Raw genomic sequence first — 25117 nt, 5'->3', positions numbered from 1 at the left:
TATATAATGGTGAAAACAGGTAATAGTGAAAACATCAAGTGTATAAATACATAATAATGTGTAAATACATAATGTATAAGTACATAATTAATAATATCCATATCATACAAAGATAAAATATATAATAAGAAATTGTGATCATTATTAAATTTTTCAGTTACTGTTTATATTAAAAATCATAAACAAACTATTTAAACTGTAGTTTTTCTCCTGTTTGCTTTTTTTTTTTATAAAATGATACAGCATTCCTGGTCTTCAATTTCAGGGACAGGAGGCAACAGTTCTGATGGGGGTTCAGGATAAACCCCATCTAAATATACCCTAATAACATATATCCAGTATTCATCCTTTTCAGAAATATTGAATGTAAAGCTGGCTTCAATACCTTGCCTTGCTTCTCCACCAGTAAAGAGTCTCATTGCTGCTGTCTCACAGCTTATAACTTTTGCCCCTAGAAGTTAGGAGAGAGAGAGAGAGAGAGAGAGAGAGAAGACAGGAAACATGTATATCAGAATTACTATGCCATATAATAAATTAAATATCAAAATAATTTCACTAAAAGTGAATAAACAATATACATCCACAGGATGATATACCAGACAAAATGCATGCATATAAATTATTATTCTTATTCTGAACATGCTGTAATAAAGGACAGTACAGCTTGTCACACAAATAGAACAGTTTGCTCCTTAAATAAACAGAAGTGAAATAAAATTCATATTGTCCTTACTCCAATACAGAATCTTGTGTAATCTTTAGATATAGTATAATCATAATCATGTACTCGGACACTGGTGTCCAGTGTACGAGTATATAACCTAAGGACGAACACTATTTCTGAAGATTACAACTGCAAATTCACATAAATCAGTTTGTGGTGATTTGTATAATTGACGATTTTGAGTAGAAAGAGGGTACACCTTAAAATTTTTGAATTGTGTACAAAAGAGTCATGTGGTAGCATTCAACAAGATAAAAGACTGTGCTAAGTGAAGGAATAAAGTTGCAAACTTGGATGTCTTGTAATGCCTCAAAGACATCATCTAGATCATAGGTAGCCAACAGGCCTCATGCGGCCTGTAACGATTTTTTGCAGCTCGCAACAGGATAAAAACTATATTAAATTATATGTATTATCAATTTAAATATTAGTTTCGACCGCAGATTTTCGGATGATATACTAATTATATTCATTATTTCTGACGATGGAAACAATTTATATTCTCAACACAGAATCAAACTTGCTTAAAAAGATTACTCAATTTATAAAATCTACTGCTTCTCTGTGCGAGTTGTAGTAGTGGGAGTGATAGATTTCTATGCGCTCCAGAGTAATGCATCATTGAAAGTCACTTGCTCTGCTCTGGTTACAGTGATCAGTTTCAGAGACTCGGTTTCACAGTTAACAGTGTTATTGTTGCAGTTTGTGTCCTCTGGTCAGTTACTTCATGAAGCCTTTGTGCACTATGAGTAAGAAATGTAAGATCTGTGAAGAAAAGAGGTCATTTCAGGAGAAATGGGAAAATGAATTTCTGTTTATAAACAATAATGACAACAAACCATAGTGCCTTGTGTGTTTGCAAGTACTGTCTGTGCACAAGGAATATAACCTCAAACGCCACTATATACAGCACCATGCCGCTAAATATCAAGAATACGTTGGATAAGTATGTACTAAAATTGTACGTAATTTGAAGAGGAAGGTTAGTGCTCAGAAATCTATTTTTACTAAACCAACATCATAAAAGCTCACTCTTGGCATCGTTTGTTGTAAGCGCAGAGATAGTAAAAGCAAAAAAAATTATTATCTGATGGTGAATTTGTAAAACACTACTCTGAAAATGGCACGTGCATTTGGGGAAGATAAAATTGCCGGTGATTTTGAAAGCGTCTCTCTATCAAAACAAACTGTAACAGAAAGAGTTGAGGAAATAGGTTCTCACATATTAAATAAATTAAAAAGTATTATTAAAGATTCAGCTTACTTCTCATTGGATCTGGGTGAATCAACTGACATAACAGATACAGCTCAACTTCTAATTTTCATTTGAACTGCTTCCAAAGACTTTGTTATTAATGAAGAGCTACTAGCATTAGAGTCATTGCATAACACAGCCAAAGGTCAAGACATTTATGATGTGGTTATGAAGGTTGTAAATGGTACTGGGGACATCGACAATCTCACAGCTATTGTGACAGATGGCGCCAAATTAATGCGTGGTGCTCAAACAGGCTTAGTTGGCTTATTAACGAAGGCGGAATTAATTGCCCTGTATTGCACTGCATTATACATCAGGAGGTTCTGTATGGTAAAATTCTGGAGATAGAGGATGTTATGAAAACTGTAATGAAGTGTGTGAATCTAATTAAGGGCAGAAATTGGGCCTTGACACACTGCAGATTTCTTTCTTTTCTAACAGAAATGGAGGCAGAATATGACAATTTAGTGTTGTACACAGAAGTATGTTGGCTAAGCAGAGAGGACTGTTTGAAATGGTTTTTTGCTTTGAGAAAGGAAATAAAACAGTTTTTAGAGGAACACAAGATGATAGTGCGATAAGGTAGTGCCAGTTGAGGCGAAGGGATGTGTTTTACATTAGATGAAAAATACTAAGAATAGTGATCAGAGCTTTATCCACCTTTACCACGAATTGCCTGGACTGGCACTACATTAGAGATCAGTTGCCTTAGACTTGCAGGTGCAAACTTTACTTTCTTGTTTGCTTCTTGGGAAATAGGATTAAAAACCAAATTCATATAAAATTACTTGGTATCTTGAATATATATATATATATATATATATATATATAGACATATATACAGTGGTATCTCGCTAATCCGAACCGCTTTAGTCCGAACCCTCCAGTAATCTCAACTGCAGATTGAAAGAAAAAAAATGTTATTTATGATGTATTATTATTTTGTATATATTTTTTTAATAATAATTATTTTAACTATTATTATTTATTTTATTATTATTACAGTATAACTACGGTGATAGACAAAAAGAGGAAATTCAAAATGTGCATAATTTGGTTAAAAATATAAATCCAGATATTGAAATTTCTCAAACAGATATTATGGAATGGATTAAAGGTAGAACCGAAAGTGAAATCGAAATAAAATCAGATGCTGAAATTATAAATATCATGCTACAGAATGAATTAGATGACAATAAAGAGCTTGAAGAAAAAAAGGAAAACGTGAAGGGCAGCTGACAGTTTTAATGTGTGTATAGAATGGGCTAAGCAGAATGATATGCCATTCCGCAAAATTTTATTGCTAATGCAGCTCCGAGAAGAAGCATTCGAAAAAGTTTAGCTTCCAAGAAGCCAAAGGAAATCAGTGACTTTTTTACAAAGAAATCAAAAAACTTTTTTTTTGTGTTATTTTGTGAAACTTTTTTTTGTGTTGTATACCAGAAAGTGATATTTTTACGCAAATTAATTTATGTACTGAACTATTCAATTTACCTCAAGGGCTCACTTTAGTGAGTACGGGCATGGCAAACCCGAGGTACCTGATGCTGGACCATGCCTTACTTCATCTAATATATATCTGTTATATTATTCTGTAGACTAGTCCCTCCTCTTCTTTCTTTGCTTCTTTCTCCTCTCCTTGCTCCTTCCCCCTGATGCTATTAGAGTATTCGAGGGCTAGGGGTGAGACTTTCCTATCTTGCTAAGTCATTTCGTCTTATGCAGCCACCGAAGGAGGCAAGCTAGCCTCAATAGGTGCCGGTCCCAAGCCCGGATAAATGCGAGGGTTGATGTCAGGAAGGGCATCCGGTCGGAAAACTTCAGTGCCAACTCAAACTATGATTATGAGTCAAAGAGAAAAGGATATAAGGGCTAGGGCGTACCCCTTAAGCGATGCACAGCCACATCGCCCTACAGCTGCGAGAAGTGGACGAGGGCTACCGCATCAAGGGTGGGTGTGGTTAAAGAAGCGAGCCCAGCAGGTGGAGAGGATGTTGCGAGTGGGAACACTGAATGTTGGAAGCATGACTGGAAGGGGAAGAGAGGTGGCAGACATGATGAGGAAGTGGAAGTTGGACATTTTATGTGTGCAGGAGACAAGGTGGAAGGGAGGAAAGGCAAAGGAACTGGGAGATGGATATAAATTGTTCTACTCTGGAGCGAATAATGAGGGAAGAAATGGTGTAGGAATTGTGGTGTGTGGCAGAATGAAGGGTGAAGTACTGGACGTGGGTAGAAGGAACGACAGGATCATGCGATTGGGTCTTGGAGAAGAGGGGGTGGTCGTATTATGTGTATATGCCCAGCAAGTTGGTTGTACACCAGAGGAAAAAGATGAATTCTGGAACGTGTTAGATGAAGAAATGAGGGAATTGGAAGAAAATGAGATGGTGATTGTCGGAGGAGACTTGAACAGGCACATAGGAAGAGAGAATAGAGACTGTGAAAGGGTGCATGGTGGCCACGGAGTGGGAATGATGAACCAGGAAGGAGAGTGAGAGGGTTGTGCACTTTGCAGTAGCATTTGATCTGGCAATTGTGAACTCGTTTTTCTACAAGAGGGAAGAACATTTAATAACATTTAGAAGTGGTAACAACAGCTCACAAATTGACTACATTTTGACTAGAAGAAAACATCTTAAGGTTGTGACAAATTGTAAAGTAATTCCAACAGATCAAGTAGCACAACAACACTGACTGCTGTGCGCAGACTCTAAAATAAGATCGAAGATAAGAACTTTTGGATGCCATGGGATGAAGACGATTAAGTGGCTTCGCTTAAAAGAGTGTGAGGAATCGTTTTAGGGAGAGGGTGTTAGAGAGGATTTCGGATGGACTGGAACGTGTACAAGATTGGTGGAAACATAATTCAAAAGTAATCCTGAGCTGTGCAATCGAGGTGCTTGGTGAGACATCTGGAAAGATTAGAGAGCAGAAGGAGGGTTGGTGGTGGAATAATGATGTACAAGGGCAGTGACAGCTAAGAGGAAGGCAAAGCAGAAGTGGGATGAGTCAAGAGTGGAAGAGGACAGAGAGGTGTACAAAGAGAGAAAGCAAGAAGCCAAGAGAGTTGTGGCACAGGCAAAGGCCATGGCATATCAAGATCTGTATGATCAATTAGAAACAAAGGAAGGACAGAGAAAAATTTACCAACTAGCGAAATGTAGAAATAAAGCAGCAAAGGACATCTTACATGTGAGGCAAATCAGATGCTGAAGGAAGAGTATTATGGAGGGATGTGGACATAAGAAACAGATGGAAAATATACTTTGAGGGACTTTTGAATGAGGAAAATGCAAGGAATCACAGAGGAGATGGGCAGCCTTCTGAGGGGATGGTGCAGAACATCAGTAGAATGGAAGTGACGGAGGCCATGAAGAGGATGAGGAATGGAAAACTGGTGGGCCCCGACAGAATTCCAGTGGCGGCATGGAAGGCACTGGGGGAAGAGGGAATTGACCTTCTGTGGGACCTGTTCATGAAAGTTTGCCAACAGGAAAATATACCCGAGGAATGGAGGGAGAGTACTCTTGTTCCCATCTACAAGGGTAAAGGGGATGCACAAGACTGTAAAAATTACAGAGGAATAAAGTTGATGTCCCACACAATGAAGATCCTAGAAAGGGTTCTTGATGGTAGATTGAGAAAGGAGGTGGAGATTGCAAAGGAACAATTTGGCTTCATGCCTGGTAGATCAACAACAGATGCTATCTTTGGGTTACGACAGATGATGGAAAAATATCGAGAGAAACAAAGGGAGCTAAATCTGATATTTATTGATCTGGAGAAAGCATATGATAGAGTGCCAAGGCAAGAAGTCTGGAGGTGTCTGAGGGAGAAGAAGGTGCCGGAGAAATATGTCAGGTTGGTGAGGGAAATGTACAGAAATGTGAAGACAAGTGTTCGGACCTGTTTGGGACAGACAGAAAGTTTTCAAGTAACAGAGTTGGCTTGCATCAAGGGTCAGCATTAAGTCCGTTTCTGTTTAATATTGTGATGGAGGTGGTAACAGAGGAGGTGAGAAAAGATGTGCCTTGGACAATGTTGTATGCAGATGACATCTTGCTGTGTGTAGATTCAAGAGAAGAAGCAGGAACTAAAATGGAAAGATGGAGAAAAGTACTGGAAGAGAGAGGTATGAGACTGAGCAGAAGTAAGACAGAGTATATGTGTTGTGCAGTGGGTGGCGGCGGCCAGGAGACAGATCTGGAGCTGGAAGGAAATGTCATCAGGAAGGTGAGAGACTTTAGATACTTAGGTTCAACAGTGGAAGAAGATGGAGGAGCTGAGAAGGAAGTGGGATGCAGGATACAAGCGGGTTGGAGGAACTGGAGGGAGATGGCTGGAGTGCTATGCGATAAGAGGGTGCTGATCAATCTGAAAGGCAAAATTTATAGGACAGTAGTGAGGCCAGCTATGACATATGCTATAGAAACTGTGGCCCTGAGGAAAAATAATATCAGCAGGATGGAAGTAGCAGAGATGAGAATGCTTAGGTGGATTGTGGTATGACCAGAAAGGATTGTCTGAGAAATGACTGTCAGGGGAACAGTGAAAGTTACGAACTTAGGAGCGAAAATACAGGAGGAAAGGTTGAGATGGTTTGGTCATGTGATGAGGAGGGAGGAAGAATATGTGGGAAGAAGGGTCATGCAGATGGATGTGCAAGGAAGACGGAAGCGTGGACGGCCAGAGAAGAGATGGAGGGAGCTGGTAGAAGAGGACTTGAAGATGAAGAACTTGGATGTGGTGACAGCCCAAGACAGGAAGGTGTGGAGGAGACTCATTACAAACAGTGACCCCACTTAAGTGGGAGAAGCTGCAGAAGAAGAAGAAGACTGAACTATGCGTTTTATTAAATCAGAATCCTCAACAATACAGATACATACAAACTAAATGTTTTACTAAAATAAACTTTTGCGCTGTATTAATTTTTATTTTTTACATTAAAGTATAGTAGCTTTTATTTCTATCAGTTACTTCATTTATTTACAGAATTAAATTGATGTACCATTAGAATTAGAAATCTGATTATTTTTGTCTTAAATGCTAGTTATTGTTGTCTCTTGGGAGAAAATTCACTAATCCGAACGAGCACGGGTTTTATTAGTTCGGATTAGCGAGATACCACTGTATATATATAAACATATATATATATATATACATACATACATATATATATATATATATATATATATATATATATATATATATATAAACACACACACACATATATATATATATATATATATATAGACATATACAGGGTGTTCGGGATAAATTTGACATATTTATAATTAATTATATTTTCCCGTAAGTTACATGTATTAACACACACTTCTCTTCATTTAAAAGTTTGGACCCTTCTTCATTCATATACAAGATGTCAGAAAGGATGGATAGCTGGAACCCACCTGAATCATGGAAGAGAATAACTTGTATCATGATGATTCGTGCCCGCCATCAAAATAAGGATATTACGACTGCTGCCCAATGCTCCCTGAATACAGTAAAAACAATCAGGCATGAACTAGAGACTTGCAATGGTGACTACGAGGATGTAGCAAGAAGAAAGATCCCTAGCAGACGATCTGATTGCGTTCGTACAGCAGAATTCCTCGCAAAATCTGCAGGAACAGGTGTTGAAGAACCCTGGCATTGGAATTCGGGCTTTGTTCGTGGAGTTGCTAACTGTAGTCAAGCCCTGGATAACAAGGGTAGCCAATGGTAGGCCGTATGTATGGCAGCAGGATTCGGCCCCTTGCCACACCTCTGGGAAAAGTCAAAAATGGTTGTCTGAAAATTTCTACGACTTCACCAGTCCAAATGTTTGGCCTCCAAACTCCCCAGACCTTAACCCCATGGATTATTTTGTATGGGGCGCAGTTGAAAAAGACACCAATCGCACTTCCAGTAATACAAAAGCCCAGTTAATGGATAAAATTAAAACAGTTTTTGCGGCCCTTCCCAGGGAGACTGTAGCATCAGCTTGTTCGAGGTTCCAAAGCAGAATTGAAGCTGTGATCGATGCTAATGGTGGTTATTTTGAGTAAATCTTGTTGATAGTATTGTAATTAACTCTGCCTGTAATGTTTTTTTGTCAATTCATTAAATTTAATAGATACAAAGAAGATTTTCTTTTTCCTTACGAAACTGTCAAATTTATCCCGAACACCCTGTATATATAGACATATATTGTTGTAATTAGGATTGACTCGGGATGTATACATTTATAAAATTAAAATTTAACTGACTAGAGCCCGAGAAAATATAACAAAAACCTTTAATAAATCACGACTAGTTTCATTGGTGTTCCGGCTTCTTCAGGTGAGTAAGAAATAACATAAGACTTATAAAAATAACAAGTAAAAAACATGGACTTTCCAGCTTAATAAAAAGAAACAGAATAGTAACAGTCATATTTGAATAGGTGACCACATGCTACCGTTGGTATGAGTTGAATGTGTGTGACAGCTATTTTAGAGCACCAGTATTAGATTACTGCGCTATGGGAATCAGGCAAATTGTAGCTTAGATTGTTGTTCAAGTGTGAAGGGTCCAGAACTATTTCTTTTGATTCAACTTGGTGTGGCAGTTCTTCGAGGTTAGAGTTTGTGGAGAAGAGAACATGACTGGAAAGGGTGCTCGCTCATGTTCTACTGTAGGAAATGTCACATCTATGTTCCTCAAGATAAAGTGAAACAGATTTATCTGTCTGGCCAAAATAAGGTCAATCATAGTCGCACATATGTATGGAGATTCATTGACTCGGTTGAAATACATATTGTAAAAATAGAGTTGAATGACTTAAACCGAGAGTTAAGTAAAAAAGATTTAATAGTAAAATACGACTAGTTTCAGCTTATAACAGCCTTCATCAGGTGACATTATAAAAGAAAAGAAAAAACATTAAACACTGAAGCTTAATGAAACTATGAACAACATAGAGTCTCTATACATAATTAGGATGAAAAAAACGTTGCAGTTGTATTTAAAGCTGTTCTTTCGTTTGTTGCATTGTTGGGAGAGTGCGTGTTTGCAGTATCACGTGAATGCCAGTACCTGATTACTGCTGAATGGCTATCTGGGAGGTTGCATCTCAAGTTATTATTTAGATGTTTAGGGTTGAGGATGATTTCCCTAGATTCTACGATTTTTCTCTCCAATTCATCATGGCAACGAAAGATGTTAGTAGATCTGTCCCAGCAGACTGTATGACTTGGGTTATCATCATTTGGATCAGCCGAGAAAAGGATATAGCTTGATAAGGCACTGGCTCACTGTCTCTTGTAAGCAATGTCCCTCATGTGTTCCTCCATATGCAAATCAATAGATTTGTCTGTCTGGCCAAAATAAGGAATATCACAATGACACCATATTTTGTACACACCAGGATATTTAAGATGATGATGACAAGGTTTTGGGTGGATTTTTGGAAGTGGAGTGAACAAAGTTCTGATATTGTATTTTCTTAGAACCTTGGCTAATTTTTGTGAAACTGAACTTATGTAAGGAATAGATATATTGCCTTTAAATGTCTTTATTTCTTCTGTGTGATGACAGGGAGGATTATGAAGGAATTTTTCAATAATTCTTTTAGAATATCCATTAAGTAAGAAAGTAGTTTTGAGATAGTTGATTTCTTTATGAAGTTCATCTGGGTCAACAAGAAGAGAGCGAGCTCCATGTCCCAAGGTAGAAATTATTCCAAGTTTTTGGGGAGGGAAGTGATGGGACTGACTATGAAGATACCTGTTAGTATGTGCAGGCTTTCTATACATCGAAATTTTAAGTTTACCAGAAGAGCTGGTCAGTTTTACATCTAGAAAAGGGAGGGAACTATCAGTTTCAAGCTCGGCTGTGAACTTTATACTTGGATGTTGACTATTGAGATGTTTAAGGAAATTCATGAGGGAATCATGTCCATGGCTCCAAATGAGGAAAATGTCATCCACATAATGTTTCCAAACCTTAGGTTTTAACACCTAAGGTTTGCAAAGGGAAGAGATAGCCTTGGCTTCAAAATCCTCCAAGTAAATATTTGCAAGAACAGGGGATAAAGGATTACCCATCGCCAGACCATGATTTTGCTTGTATATAGTATCTTGGAATCTAAAGTAACCGGATTTGATGCAATGGGTAAGTAAAGCCAACATTTTTTTGGATAACTTGTCTTTGAGTAATGTTAGGACTTCGTCTGTTGGGACATTAGTGAACAAGGAAACTATGTCGAAGCTAGCCATGATTTCATCTTCATTAACTGTCACATCCTTAATGTACGAAACAAAGTCTGCTGTGTTATTGATAAAGGATGAAGACTTGCCTGAAAAGCATTTGAGATATTTTGCAAGATGTTTAGAAAGTTTGTATTTTGGAGAATCAATACCTTCCACAATGGGACGTAGTGGGATGTTTTCCTTATGGATTTTTGGAACTCCATATATGCATGGAATAAGAGGATGGAGAGAGCATAGAGACAGGTGAACGTTTCAAGACAGTTCAGTGGTTGTTTTTAATAAGTTGTTGGTACGATTTTGAAGTTCTCGAGTTGGATCTCTCTCAAGTATTGAGTAGGTATCACTTTGTAGTAATTCAAGCATCTTATTTTGGTAATCTTCAGAGTTCAGGATAACTGTTGCATTGCCTTTATCTGTGGGAAGAATAATTATATCTCTGTTATTTTTTAAACTCTTAATTGCTTTGCGTTCTGCTGAAGAAATGTTATCTGCAGATGGTTTTGCGTTATTGATAATAAAGATGGATTCAATATGCAGAAGTTTTGCATATTTTGGAGAAGGAATAAAATTTATCCTTAGTAGAAGTCTAAATTTTATTCCTTCTCCAAAATTTATCCCAAAAGAATCTCTCCTTACCAAAATAGAAAAAGCTACTTCATTCCTCCCTTCACAAGATGCAAAACTTCTGCATATTGAATCCATCTTTATTATCAATAACGCAAAACCATCTGCAGATAACATTTCTTCAGCAGAACTTTTTTCTTCGTCTGAAAGTGTGTGAGAAGATTTGTTCATTACGACTTTGTCAAAGTTGATGTGGGGTTTTGAGAAGGTTCTATTATTTTGTACTCTTTTTAATGTTTCAAATTTCCTGATAAGATTTACTTTGTAAATCTTGTCAGGAAATTGTATTTGGGCTGGTTGAGATTCACAGTTCATATTAAAGATATGTCAACTCTCATTATCTAAAGATTCTTCTAGTATTTCAGCTAAAGTTCTTTTTTTGGTGAACAGAAAATCGAGAGTATGTTTTGTATCAGAGATTCTTTCAGCCAGTAGGTCTAATTTAGCTTTATGATTTAGCTCTCTCTCTCTCTATATATATATATATATATATATATATAGAGAGAGAGAGAGAGAGAGAGCGTGCAAGAGAGAGAGAGAGATCAATGTAAAGAGGAGATTGATGGCCTGGGATGTATGGGGATTAGTTGGGTCTAGAGAAAACAAAATAGGATGTGATGAAGGAGAGGGATTTAGGCCTTGTGAGATGAATGGCAACAAAGTGGATGATAGGCTACAAAACTAGAAATGATTACAGACTAAAAAATGAATTACTATATTTGTTTACAAATACTAAAAAATCAGAAATAAGGAAAACAACTTGTTGCTCTGGTTGAGTTGATTTTTCTCCAAAAATCACTACTATTAGTAGAGCATAAATGGATGAGAATGGTAAGGAATAGAGGTAATATAATAGAGAGATAATAGAAGAAAATATTTCCCATGGAAAAAGAAATAAGAAATAAGAGCACTGTTGATGATAACAGAGGAAATGTGTCTGTTCAAGGTGGAGATATTTACAAGAGAGAGAAAAGGAATGTAATAGTGGATTTGTAGCAGTATGGCATGATGCAATAGTAGTAAGGGTACGCTATTTCAAGTCTAGTTGGTTGCTGCATTAGGCCTGAAAGTGTGGAGGGCAATGTTAAGAAAATGTGTGTAGAATCTCATTAATTTAATAAACAAGTAATCCTTATGGACAATTTTAGTTATGGAATATAGATTGGAGTAAGAAGCAGCATCTGAGAGTTAGGAAAGTATTTCTTTAGTCGTCATAGGAACTAACTAACTAAGAGAGTATGTAATAGATGGCAGACAATGATCATGAATAAATACAGATAGGCTTATGTGTTGGTTGTTATTCATAACAGTGTTTCACAGTATAAACAACATGAGAAAAATAAATTATTATTATTATTATGACCTCCACAGAGACAGCAGATCCATCAAAGGAGATTCATTCAACTGATAACTATACCTTCTAAACTTCAATCTACTGTTAACTATTACTCCTAGATATCAAATCTCATCCACTTCTTGCAGTATATTTCCACCAGCAGAGTATGCAGTCTACCATCAGTGGATCCCAAATTTCAAGATTTTAAATTTAGTTGCATTAAAATGACTTCCCAAATTCCTTTACTCATCTGTTCAGCTTATTAAAATCCTAAGCGAATACAATAAACAATAGGAATAATTATAACTCATCCATCAGTTTGCGTAGATTTGGGAATAAAATTACAGTATAAACTATGTTAGAGGAAAAATCATCATCATCAAATTCCTGACATGTACCCTCAAGGGGTGTACAGGATATGATAGTACTACATAAAAAATTTACATCATTACTAACTTCCTATCTACAATTTTCCTCCAAATCAGTCTGTTACTTGTCAAGACTCCAACATTATCATTATTATTATTATTATTGAGGCCTCCATGGAATCAAAAGGCTCATCGTGTGTGGTCCTTCCTAAGAAACACAAAGTCTATCAAGACTCATCAAGGGGAGGTACCCCCCCCCCAAGAAACACAAAGTCTATCATACCACTCCTTGAACTCATTGACCGTTCTCACTCTTACCACTCCATCAGGCAATGCATTCCATGGTTCAACCACCCTCCATGCAAAGAAACCACTCCTCACCCTCTTGCTCACAGTTTCCTTTCGTAACTTCCAGGGATAGTCTCTTGTCATCACTCCTTCCTGTTGTTCAACCAAGCGAAAGAACTCCCCAGTGTCAACCCTGTGACCACCTCTCAACAGTTTAAAAGTCTCAATCATATCACCCCTCCTTCTATCCACCAAACTCTGCAGTCCACATTCCCTCAGCCAATCCTCATAATTAATCATTGTACAGTCCTGAAACCATCTTTTTTATCTGCCTTTGTACCCTTTCCACAGTTAATTTATCCCTTTCAAATTCTGGGGACCAAATCTGAGAACAATAGTCCAAGTGTGGTCTAATCAGGGTCTTATACAACGGAATGATAACTGTTTTATCTCTGCAGATCTGTGTCCTTCTCATTATTGCAGCAATCCTCTGTGTCACCTTCGCCACCTTTGCAATATGTCTCCTAAATTTCAGGTTTCTATCAATCATCAACCCCAGATCTCGTCTCCCCTACTTCGTCCAGTATAACTCCTCCCATAGAGTATGCAGTGTCATTGATGTTTCCCAAACCTCAAGACCTACATTTTGCTGCATTAAGTCGACACCCCTATTCATTTGCCCATCCATCTAGCTTATTCAAATCCTCTTGCAGGCTGCCACATCTGCATTATTACTAATAATCCTTCCCAGCTTTTTTATCATGCAGAATTTTTATCACTAGCAGATTCCCCAGTTATTCTTATGTTATGGTCCAGCTCGATTTTAAAAATGGTTAAACGATCCTAAACTCACAGTAAAGCTTTCACATTCCTCTTGAAATTTGGTCTCTTTCAATGAGGTAAAAATATTGAGAGCTTTTACCTGAATATTCCCTGTACTAAGAGGTATTCTTTTTTGGTTATAATTCTCAATCCAGAGTGATAGAAGACAGTCCATCTCGATCATTTAATGGCTTATATTTCGGGTGATCTGCATGCTTAAAGAAAAAGTAGCAACTTTCATTGTTCTTTATATTCTTTAGTCGTATTTAATATAGTTAAAAGTATCCCAGGTCTTGCACAGTCATTGTATTACTAGTGTCACTTTCATGTCTCTTAATCACTTCTAGCTTTTCCAGTTGCTGCAGATTGGCGACAAAAAAATTTAATGTAATGTAAAAATTCGCATAACGTAAAAAATCATGTTAACTGGCTTAAAGCAGGAAATAGTATCATTTCTCTCAATTGTGTTAACTGATTATTGCACATATCGATTCGCGTTAAGTGAGGTTTTCCTGTATATTCACTTTCTAATATTTGTTTTTAAAAATGCTTTAAATAAAAACACATTCAGAAAGTACTAACCAGTTATTTTAATCCAAGCTTCTATTCGCCTTTTTGTGTCTGTCAGACTTTCAAATTCTGGAATAAACATCCCTGATGTCACCTGTACTGGAACAAATGTTTTACAGGTCAAATTCAGTTCAGAAAAAGATGAACTAGTATCAGTTATATCAAGCGGCTTCACATATGCAACTCTTAGCACCCGGGCATAATATGTACTCCTACCTCCATGTTCAGTATAATACATTTTTTCTGTGTCCACAAGGTAACCTAATAAGAATAATATATTCAAAGTAAATATTTTAACAATAAAGCACTTAACTAGCAAAACTACTAAAAATTGCATTAAAATCAATAATAAACTGATTTTAATTTATAATAAAAGTATTAATGCAGTTTTTAACTGCGTTTACATGCATTTCTAAATACTTAAAAACATAAACTGGAAAACTAAAAAAACAAAATAAAATATAATACTAAATGCAAAATAAAATAAACAACTAAAAATATTTATTAAGAGTTATGAGAAAACAGAGAATATATGCTTAAATGACTTAAGCATGTATCCTAGTGAGTCGCTCATTACTCTTATTACAAGAATCACTGGCTAAAGTCTAACCTACTGTAAACTTTGGTTCTATATTGATTATTATCTATATGCTACTTTTATCTGAGAGATAATTAACAGGACATAGCCTGACAGATTTGAAGCATTGAATCCAGTTATTCAAAAATCTAAATCATTCTGAAAACAGTGAACCCCTCTCAATTTAAAAAAAAAAAAAATATATATATATATATATATTCTCCTCTTCAGATTACATCATTCAATTGGTTTTGACCATACCTGGAATATATTTATTTCTTACATTACTGATAGTTTCCTGAGAAGTTTAGCCTAACTAGGAGATGGGCACTTCCTCCAAAGGCCATGGAGGTATATAAGGAATTGAGTAAACTTGATGTCAACAAGGCCATGGGACGTGATGGTATATCACTGTATCTAGAGGGAATGTTCCAGGGAGTTAACAATAGCTTTAACTTACATTTTTAACATGAACCTTAGATTAGCCCAGGTCCCAAAGGAATGGAAAGATGGCAAAATTATTCTGCTTCATAAAGGAGGTGATAAAACTAAGGCTTCAAATTATAGGTCAATCTCCTTGTCTTGAGTTGTGGTCAAGATGTTGGAGAAGCTAGTGAGGACAAGGATTCAGAACTGGGTGGACAGCAGTAGAATTCTCTTTAATGGCAGCATGGTTTTGCTAAAGTGAATGCATATACAGCAGTATATTTAGATTTTGCAAAAGCTTTCTGTAGATTATTACATGACAAACTAGTAGTTAAATTGGAACAGACGGGGTTGGAATGGAGATTGGCAGTCTGATAGATATCAACAGGTTGTGTATGGGGAGTGATATTCCAGAAGATTAAAGTCACTAGTGGCATGGCCCAAGGATCTGTTTTATTATTATTATGGGCGGCTTCAAGGAGTCCTTAGACTCATCGAGGGAGGCCCAACATCATGTCAAGAACAACTACTCAACATTACACAGTATCTATCATAATATACCTTGAACTCATTTACAGTCATGACACCCACAACAGACTCTGGCAACTTATTTCACTCATTCACCACTCTCCAAGTAAAAAACTTAGCTCTAACACGCTTGCTAACCACACTCTTGCCCAGCTTCAATGAATGGCCCCTAGTCCTCCCACCACCAGTCCTATTCTCAAAAATATCTTCTGAATTAATCTTATAGAAACCCTTCAATAATTTGAATGTCTCAATCATATCAACCAATTTCTGCAACCCACAAATCTTCAACCTGTCCTCATAAGGTACATTCCAGACCTGTTATCATCCTGGTCACTCGTCTCTGGATCCTCTCCACCCCCTCCCCATCAAGAAGAAGAAACCCTGGTGCCCATATCTGGGCACAGTAGTGTAGATGGGATCTTATCAAGGCTTGATACAGAGGAACAATAACCTGTTTGTCTCTGCTTGTTAAAGTGTTTTTCAGCAACCAAGTGATTTGATGAGCTGATTTTGCCACTTTTTCGATGTGTTCCCTAAATTTCAACTCCCTATCCACCAACACTCCCAAATCCCTGGCCTCGTCAATCTCCTGGAGTACAGTTCCACCAACATGATATACTGCTGCTAATCTTTTCACCCCAAAATGCAAAACCTTACATTTTTCCACATTAAATTGATATCCATTCTCCTTAGCCCAGTCCTCCAAACTATCCAAATCATCCTGCAAAATTTTGACATCCTGAGCATTCACTATTGCTCTACCTAACTTTGCATCATCTGCAAACAGATGCACAGTCCCTCTCAGATCCTTTCCTATATCATTAATGAACAAATTGAAAAGAAGTGGTCCAAAAAAAAGAACCCTGAGGCACACTGCTAGTCACAGGCCGTCTTTTGGACTCTACTTCTGAATAAACCACTCTCTGATATCTCCCCATCAACCACCCTCCTATCCATCTCACCAACCCTATATCCATTCTCATATGGTGCAGTTTACTGATTAGAATTTCATGTGGTATCCTATCAAAGGCTTTAGCTAGGTCCAGTAGAATCACTGTAAATCCGTTACCCTTATTGAGTTCAGCCATCACTGTGTTACAGAACATGAGCAAGTTACTGAGGCATGATCTACCCTTCACAAAACCATGCTGTCCCCCATACAGTATCCCATTTTCATCTATCCAATCTTGTATTTTCCTCTTGACTATTTTCTCCAAGACCTTGACAACAATTTCTGATATGCTGATCGGCCGGTAATTTTCAACAGCAGTCTTGGAACCTCCTTTATGCAGTGGAACTATTTTCCCCCCTTTCCACCCCCTCGGGATTAACCCTGACCAGAGACTTAAATTAAACAAAATGGTCATGGACACTGACAATTATTTAGCTGCTTCTCATACGACACATGCTTCTCCAATCCCGCAGAAGAATTGACATTGAGGTTTTGTAATAGACTATTCACCACCACTTCATTCACCACAATTCCCATATAAGCTGTTGGTTCTTCCATTTCTGCAATGTCACCACCTGGATTATATACTCTTGCAAAGTGCTCACTCAGTAATTCTACTATATCAACTGATTCGGTTACCTCCCTACCATCGGCATTCTTTAAAATCAATCTGCCGTATACATTTTTTCTTTTACTTGCAACATATCGAAAAAACTGTTTGGGATTCTCTTTAGCCTGCATGGCTAATGTTCTTTCATAATCTGCTTTGCTTTTCTTACCACACTCGTTACCCTTCTGGCCTGCACTTTATACCGTTCATGTACCTGCAGGTCACCTTTCTCCTTAAATTCCATCCACAGTTGTTTCTTTTTTTTTGCAGCTCAAGCTTAATGGTGTTATTCATCCATTTAATCCCTACTTGATTTATTATTCGGACTCTAGGTATACAGTCAGTCATTGCCTCCTGCAAACACTTCTTAACCGCCTTCCATGCACTATCAACATCCAGCCCTTCTTGCAGTTTTACATGGCATGGTACTAAACCAATCAAACTCCAGAGGTTATGCTAGCCAGCATGGTAATTCCACATATACCCTGTCTTAATCGAAAATTCCACACCTTTAGCCACCTCCCAAGTCAAGACCCTATGATCACTCTCACCAATTGGTGGCAATGTGGTCATATTCGTTACAGCCAAATCCTCAGATGCAATTACTTGGTCAAGCACTCTCTGACCCCCTAGTATTTTCCATTACATGCTGTCGCAAATAGTTATCCCTTAATAACTCATTAAAATCCAATTTCTTCTTCCCATGTGTCCTCTCCCCCTTCCAATCAATGCTACCATAGTTGAAATCTCCCATAATAATTATCCTCCTTCCACTCATTTCTTCCAGTTGCTTATGTATACTATCTTCACCATCTTTTCCATCACCTGGTCTATAGCACCCAATTGTATATTTTGTTCTGCTAGCCTCAATCTCACACCAAATGGCCTCAAATGTGCTCTTTTCTCTATTCTGCAATTCAACTTCTATTCTCCTTGGCTGCAGCTCATCAGCTATCATCAATAATACTCCTCTCCCCCATTTTATTCTCCCTGTCATTCCTGAACACACTATACCCCTCACATTCAATCCCACTAGCTATATCATCTTGAGTCAGCAGCCATGTTTCACTAATGCCAATAACCTGTGGTCTGGCAGTGCCAACCAAGGCCAAAAATTCTTCCTTCTTGTTCCTAATATTCCTAGCATTAGTATAAATGAATTGCAGACCCCCGTTAGCCCCATCCATACCTTGATATTGTATACTAACTATCCCATTCTGATTTGTTGTCCTTCTTATTCGCTCGGGCATATTATACTCATGGGGACATTGTTGTTTAATTTTTATGTAAACGACATTGGAAAGACTTAAATGGCAATATACAGTTGTTTGCAGATGATGCAAAGTTAGGGAGAGTTATGAGAAGTAGAGCAGATGTTGTAGCTTTGCAAGAGGACCTAAATAGACTGTCTGAATGGATGAGGAGCGAGAATGTCAGTTTAATATTGGAAAGTACAGTAAACTCTCGATTTAATGGACCCTGGACTTCGGATTTAACGGACAGAATTTGATAAATAAATACAGATAATGAAATAATTAATAAAATAAATAAATAATACAATGGTTAATTGGAAGCGATCAGCAGTGTTTATACATTACGTCTTTGGGTACATGCACACATATTCGTGATATTTTGTGCATACTTGTAATAGTTCGCGTGTGTGCATGTGCTTTGGCTGGGTAGCATAGTGTCAGTAGCATTGCTAGCACAAAGCATGTGTTTAGGCTGCTGCAGAGTAATTTTTAGTTAAATCATTATTAATCATTATTAATATCAGTTAATATGTCTTGTGTTAAAAGAAAACAAGTAAACTTGCCGATAGCACAGGAACTTGAGTTATTAAGTACATAAGTTGGAAAGTGCATCTGTTGCTCATATTTGTGAACTTTACAGGGTGAAAAAGCAAACAGTTTCGGACATACACAAAAATAAAGACAAACTCACTCAGTTTTCGCTAAAATATAGCGTTGAGAGCTGCAAAAGTGGTTTCACTGTGGCAAATAAGAAACACGTGAAGTTGGCTAAGCATAAGAATTTAGAAGAAGGAGTTTATAAGTGGTTTGTTCAACAGCAGTCTAGTAGCATTGTTGTTCATGGTGTTGAACTAAGGTTGGAGGCTGAGAAACTGGCACAACACATGGGCATACAGTTCCAGGTGAGTGATGAGTGGCTTTGGCACTATTGTAAACACCGTGGCATTATGAACAGGCAAACATGTGGTGAAGCACTGAGCACCAATATTAAACAAGTTGAGCCCTTCAGAAAATACATCAATGAAGTCATTGAATCTGAGGGTCTTATTTTGTCTCAAGTTTATGGTGCAGATGAGACCAGCCTGTTCTATCATGCTGTTCCCGAAAATACCCTTGCAAACAAACATGAGATTAGCATGCCTGGCTGCAAATTAAACAGGGAGTGCATTTCAGCCCTACTTTGCGCTAATGCTGATGGCATGCATCGTCTCAAGCCAATGGTAGTCAGAAGAGCACGAAAGCCTCATGCTTTGAAGAATGTTATGAACCAGTTGCCTGTCATCTATTCCAGCACAAGGAATGCCTGGTTTACAAGTGACATTTTTTCAGACTGGTTTTTCAATCATTTCATACCTGAAGCACAAAACTACCAAGAAGAGGTCCTGAAAATCTCTCTTGAAGATGTAAAAGCTGTTTTACTTCTTGATAATGCATCAGTCCATCCTAATGCTGAGAAGCTGGTTAGTAGGAATGGAAGAATAAAATGTATCTTCCTTCCTCCAAACACTACTTCTATAATACTGCCTATAGACCAGTGAATCAACTTTTTCTTATACAACCTTCAAGAGGTTGTATAAGAAGAAGTTTCTTGAAGAGGTTATGGTTGTCTTGGAGAAAGAAAACAATCCCAAAGAAGATACAAGAGGAGCCAGGACACTTCAAAATTTGCATGCATACAACATTAAGTCTAATTTTGCTGCCACTTGGAAGGAGATAAAGACTACAGCATTGGCTAATGGCTGGACCAAGTTACTGAACAGGAGTGAACCAGAATACAATTTCAGAGGTTTTGAAACCTCTGATTTCTGTGAAACTTTGATGTGAGCTGGTGATAATGTCAGTGAGAATAACTTTGAACAATGGCTGGACATCAACCAGGGCAACCCAGGCTACCAAATTCTCAGCTAGGAAGAGATTGCTGAAGATATTCTATGGGGCGATCAGGAGGTTGACAACAAGGAAGAAGAAGAAGATGTAAAAGTTTAATTTAAATGTCTCTCCTCTGTTCCTCCTATTCACAGGGCTTTGCAAACTGCATTCCCTCACTCTCTCCTCATATCCCAAAGACCAGTTACAACCTTAATCTTCTCTGGACTCTCTCCAACATATCTCATCACCATGAAAACAATAGGGCACCAATATGTGTACAATAATCTGAACAAGGCCTTATACAATGGGAACCAGAACCTCTATATTTCTAGAAGCTAAGGTCCTCTGCATCATTGCCATAATCTAATGTGATGTCTTCACAACTTATGCAATGTGACTTCACTTCTGAACTTCAGATCCTTGTCCACCACCACCACCACTCCAAGATCTCTTATCTCCTCAACTCCTTCAAAATTTCCCTGCCAAGTGTATACTTTTTACATCCTTTTGTTGCCTACCAAATTTCAGAATCTTACACTTGCCAACATTGAATTGTTACCCACTCATACAATCCATTCAAGTCTTCCTGTAAGGCCATAACATCTGCTTGATTCCTCATCATTCTCCCCAGTTTTTCATCATGTGCAAACAGCTGGATATTGCCAGTTAAACCTAACCCAGTATCATTAATATATAAATCAAATAACAAAGGTCCCAAAACTAACTCTTACAGCACACCAATAGTGACTTTCCTCTTTCGAGATAGTGCTCCTCCATACACAACTTGCTGATACCTATCTGATAGCCATTCATCTATCCAACTCACAAGTCTATCATCCAATCTCATCTGCTTTAATTTAGTGATCAACTTGTGGTGTAGCAATCTATCAAAAGCCTTTGCAAAATCTAGGTATACCACTATGTCAGTAGTGCACCCGAGGGAGGAAGAGGGCAACAAAAAAAGAAAATGGAAAAAAAAAACACTACAAAATTTTCCAAAAATTTTTTCCTAATTAAAATTAATCAATAATTAATCATTATTATTATTATTTATGTTGTGTCGTGTCTTCTATTTCTATACTACTTATGAATTAGCAGTTACATAAGGTGGGAATACACTATAGCTGTCAGGAAATATGGACGCTGTGAAGGCAAGGTGAATGAGTTAGTGCTCAAGCAGACCTAGCGCTACTTTGTTTGCTCGAGCCGGGACAGAAGAGGTTTCATGTATTGTCGATCACTGAAAATGATCAGTCATAGGTTGTATGCAATGCATAGGGTCTATTCTCAAATCATCTACTAAACCCCCCCCCCCCAAGAATTAAATCCTGAGTGGGCCACTGCACTGTGTTATGCATTTCCCTTGTCCAATACATTTGTCATCTTAAGTATAGTTTCTGGGAAATTCCCATGTTACTCCTCTTATCAAAAAGAAAAACAAAACACAGAATACAGGGAAGACAGAAATTGCAGCTCATGCCCTTGAACTAAAACGCATCCCCCAAATCGACAAAGTCATAATCATAGACAAACAAGACAATGAAACAATGCTTACAATATCCGAAACTATCGCCATAAAATGCGATGAAAATGAAAATTCTATCAACGTCCACCGCACCTACCTAATTTCTGAATGTTGGACATTCCAAAACTTACAAATTAAGCCACGCCTCCGGCCATTTAGTGACAGCAAATGCCCTAATTTGCAGATGCAACTTGCAGCCTCGACAGCCCTACAGTCATTCCCACCAAGTTCTGACGATGGTCAGACGATGACCGAAATGGTCCAAACCCCGTTAACCCTTGTCCCAGTTTCCACATAAGGTTACCCTTCCCCTTCGTTCCCCCCACCCTCTCCCCCCCCCACAACAAAATAATATATATATATATATTCATTTTTAATATTAACTGACTTAAAACCCGAGAATTATAACAAAATGAGATTTATTTGAAAACGCAAAATGTTTCATCGAGATTGACTTCGTCAGGTGTTAAGAACATTGAAAGATATTAAAAGACACTGAAAATAACATTGAGACACTCTAAAGCTATACAATTATAAAGTTATAATATTCGACTGTGAATTACAGTTATTATGAACTTGAGCTATAGTCCATGTTAAAGTTCTATTGTTGTACACTTGTGCGTGTGTGGAACCACGCGATCTCCAGTATCTGATAGTAGAGCTAAAAGAGTCAGGCAAATTATAGCTGAGATTATTGTTCATATGAAGCGGGTCTAAGGTGATTTCTTTTGACTCCACAATGCGGCGTTCCACCTCATCATGGCAAATGTGTAGGTTTGAAGTTGATGTCCAATTTATCTCATGTTGGCGGCTTTCGTTGTTCGTGTTTATTGAAAACAGCACATGGCCCGACAGAGCAGTTGCTCTGGTTCTCTTATAAGCAATATCTCTCTGTTGCTCCTCGAGACGCAGTAGGATAGATTTCTCCGTTTGCCCATAGTAAGGCTTTCCGCACTCACATGTGACCTTGTATACACCTGGGAATTGTAGAAGGTTTTGAGATTGTGTATAGTTGTTGAAACATGATCTTATTTTTGGCAGAGTCGAGAAGCACGTTTGTATGTTAAACTTCTTTAGGATTCTACTCAGCTTTTTGGATAGTGTGCTGATATATGGCAAGACGATATGACCTTTGGAGTCGTCCTGTGTCTCTACGTTGCTATGTTGACGGTGGGATAATTGGTTGTTAATACTTTTTAAAGAGTAGCCATTGTTTTTAAAGGTCCATTTAAGATGTTGTAGTTCTTTTTTTAGTTCTTCTTCATCTGACAGTACAGATCTTGCAGGATTCGCAAGAGTTGATATAATACCTAACTTTTGCGCTGGATGGTGATGTGAGGATGCATGCAAATATCTGTCCGTGTGTGTTGGGTTTCTAAATATAGAGACTTTTATTGATTCAGGCGTCTCGGTGAGTTTAACATCTAGGAAACAAATGGAACTATTTTCTTCAATCTCCATGGTCAATTTTATATCCTGATGGAGGTTGTTTATGTGGTTGAAAAACCTGTGAAGATTCTCAATACCATGCTCCCATATGAGGAAAATATCATCCACATATCTAAGCCAAATTCTTGGTTTTAAACTAAAAGAGGAGATTGCCTTTTGTTCAAAATCCTCGAAAAAAATGTTGGCTAATACAGGAGAGAGGGGGCTTCCCATAGCTAATCCTTTGACCTGTTTATATAGTTTACCTTCAAATTCAAAATAGCCAGAGTTTACACAGTGAGATAGCAGAGAGAACATTTTATTTGAAATCTTGCTCTTTAAAATATGGAGAACGTCCTGTGTCGGAATGTTGGTAAAGAGTGCTACTACGTATAATTTGCACTCTTTCAGCTCTACTATCAGATACTGGAGATCGCGTGGTTCCACACACGCATAAGTGTACAACAATAGAACTTTAACACGGACTATAGCTCAAGTTCATAATAACTGTAATTCACAGTCAAATATTATAACTTTAGAATTGTATAGCTTTAAAGTGTCTCAATGTTATTTTCAGTGTCTTTTAATATCTTTCAATGTTCTTAACGCCTGATGAAGTCAATCTCGACGAAACATGTTGCGTTTTCAAATAAATCTCATTTTGTTATAATTCTCGGGTTTTAAGTCAGTTAATATTAAAAATGAACATATCCCAACCCCGAGTTAATAGTAGTAGTCATCATATATATATATTTATATATCTTTATGATGTATATATATATATATATATATACATCATATTTATGTGTGTGTGTGTATATATATATATATATATATATATATACACCCCTTTTTTGAGTTATGTTAGCCAATGTATTAAAATAAGGGACACTCCTAAACAAAAACAGGCTACAATAGTCGTTAATTACATTTGTCATCTTGTTATACTACATAAGCAAGTTTATAAAACATGATTTCCCTTTAAAAGCCTATACTGACAAGCACAAAGAATACCACTGTTATCAACCCACTTTTGTATTCTATATCTAACCAACCTCTCCAATCCCTTAACTACAACTCCAGATATATAGATCAGCTTATAATTTGTTGCCTTAGCCTTATCACTACCTTTTGTAAAGCAGGATAATTTCGGCTTCCTTCCACTCCTTTTGGACTTGTGCTGTTAAACAGATAAACCAAGATCTTGTTAAACTGGTAGACCAAGGCTGATGCTAACTCCTTGGAACATTCCCTTAAGACACATAGTGATATGTCATCAAGTCCTATTGCCTTATTGATATCTAGCTTGCTTAACTCCATATACCTCTTGCTCACTCACCATTAAGTCTTCTCTCATTTCATTCTCTACACTTAAGCTTCTTATGTCACACTGAAGATAAAACACCCTGATGAACTACTCACTGAACATCTTGACTATGTCCACTGCAGCAGTCACCAATCTCTACTTTCATCCATTAGAAGAATCTTACCATAATGGTTCTTCCTTCTACTTGCCATCTATTGAAAAACTAATGAGGGTTTTTCTTGGCCTGATTTGCTAATTTGCTAGTTTTTTTCGTACTGCACTTTTGTTCTCCTTACCAACTGAGTCACTATCCTGACCTGCTCTTTATACTCTTAATACAACTGATTATTACCAATATTCATCTTGTGCTGCTTCCACAGTATCTTCTAAATTTCATGCTTAATCCCCTTGTA

At 37.4% G+C, this 25117-nt stretch overlaps 1 protein-coding gene across 1 annotated transcript in view; it reads right to left on the bottom strand.

Annotated features, from left to right (window-relative positions):
• Positions 1-227: 227 nt before the first annotated feature.
• Positions 228-25117, bottom strand: part of LOC150110082 (uncharacterized) — a 176486-nt gene continuing 151596 nt past the window's right edge. The window contains exons 9-10 of the mRNA XM_090408797.1: positions 14240-14488; positions 228-451 (exon numbers count right to left, since the gene is read on the bottom strand). Of these exons, the coding sequence (XP_090264923.1) occupies positions 228-451; positions 14240-14488 (473 nt within the window). The remainder of the gene's footprint in view (positions 452-14239; positions 14489-25117) is intronic.

This window comes from Typopeltis vanoorti, chromosome 1 (assembly GCF_054136105.1).
Source record: "Typopeltis vanoorti isolate ZY-2024b chromosome 1, IOZ_Tvanoo_1.0, whole genome shotgun sequence".
Classification (NCBI taxonomy): Eukaryota; Metazoa; Arthropoda; class Arachnida; order Uropygi; family Thelyphonidae; genus Typopeltis; species Typopeltis vanoorti.
Note: the sequence above shows the minus strand (reverse complement) of the source record. Positions and strands in the feature narration are given on the sequence as shown.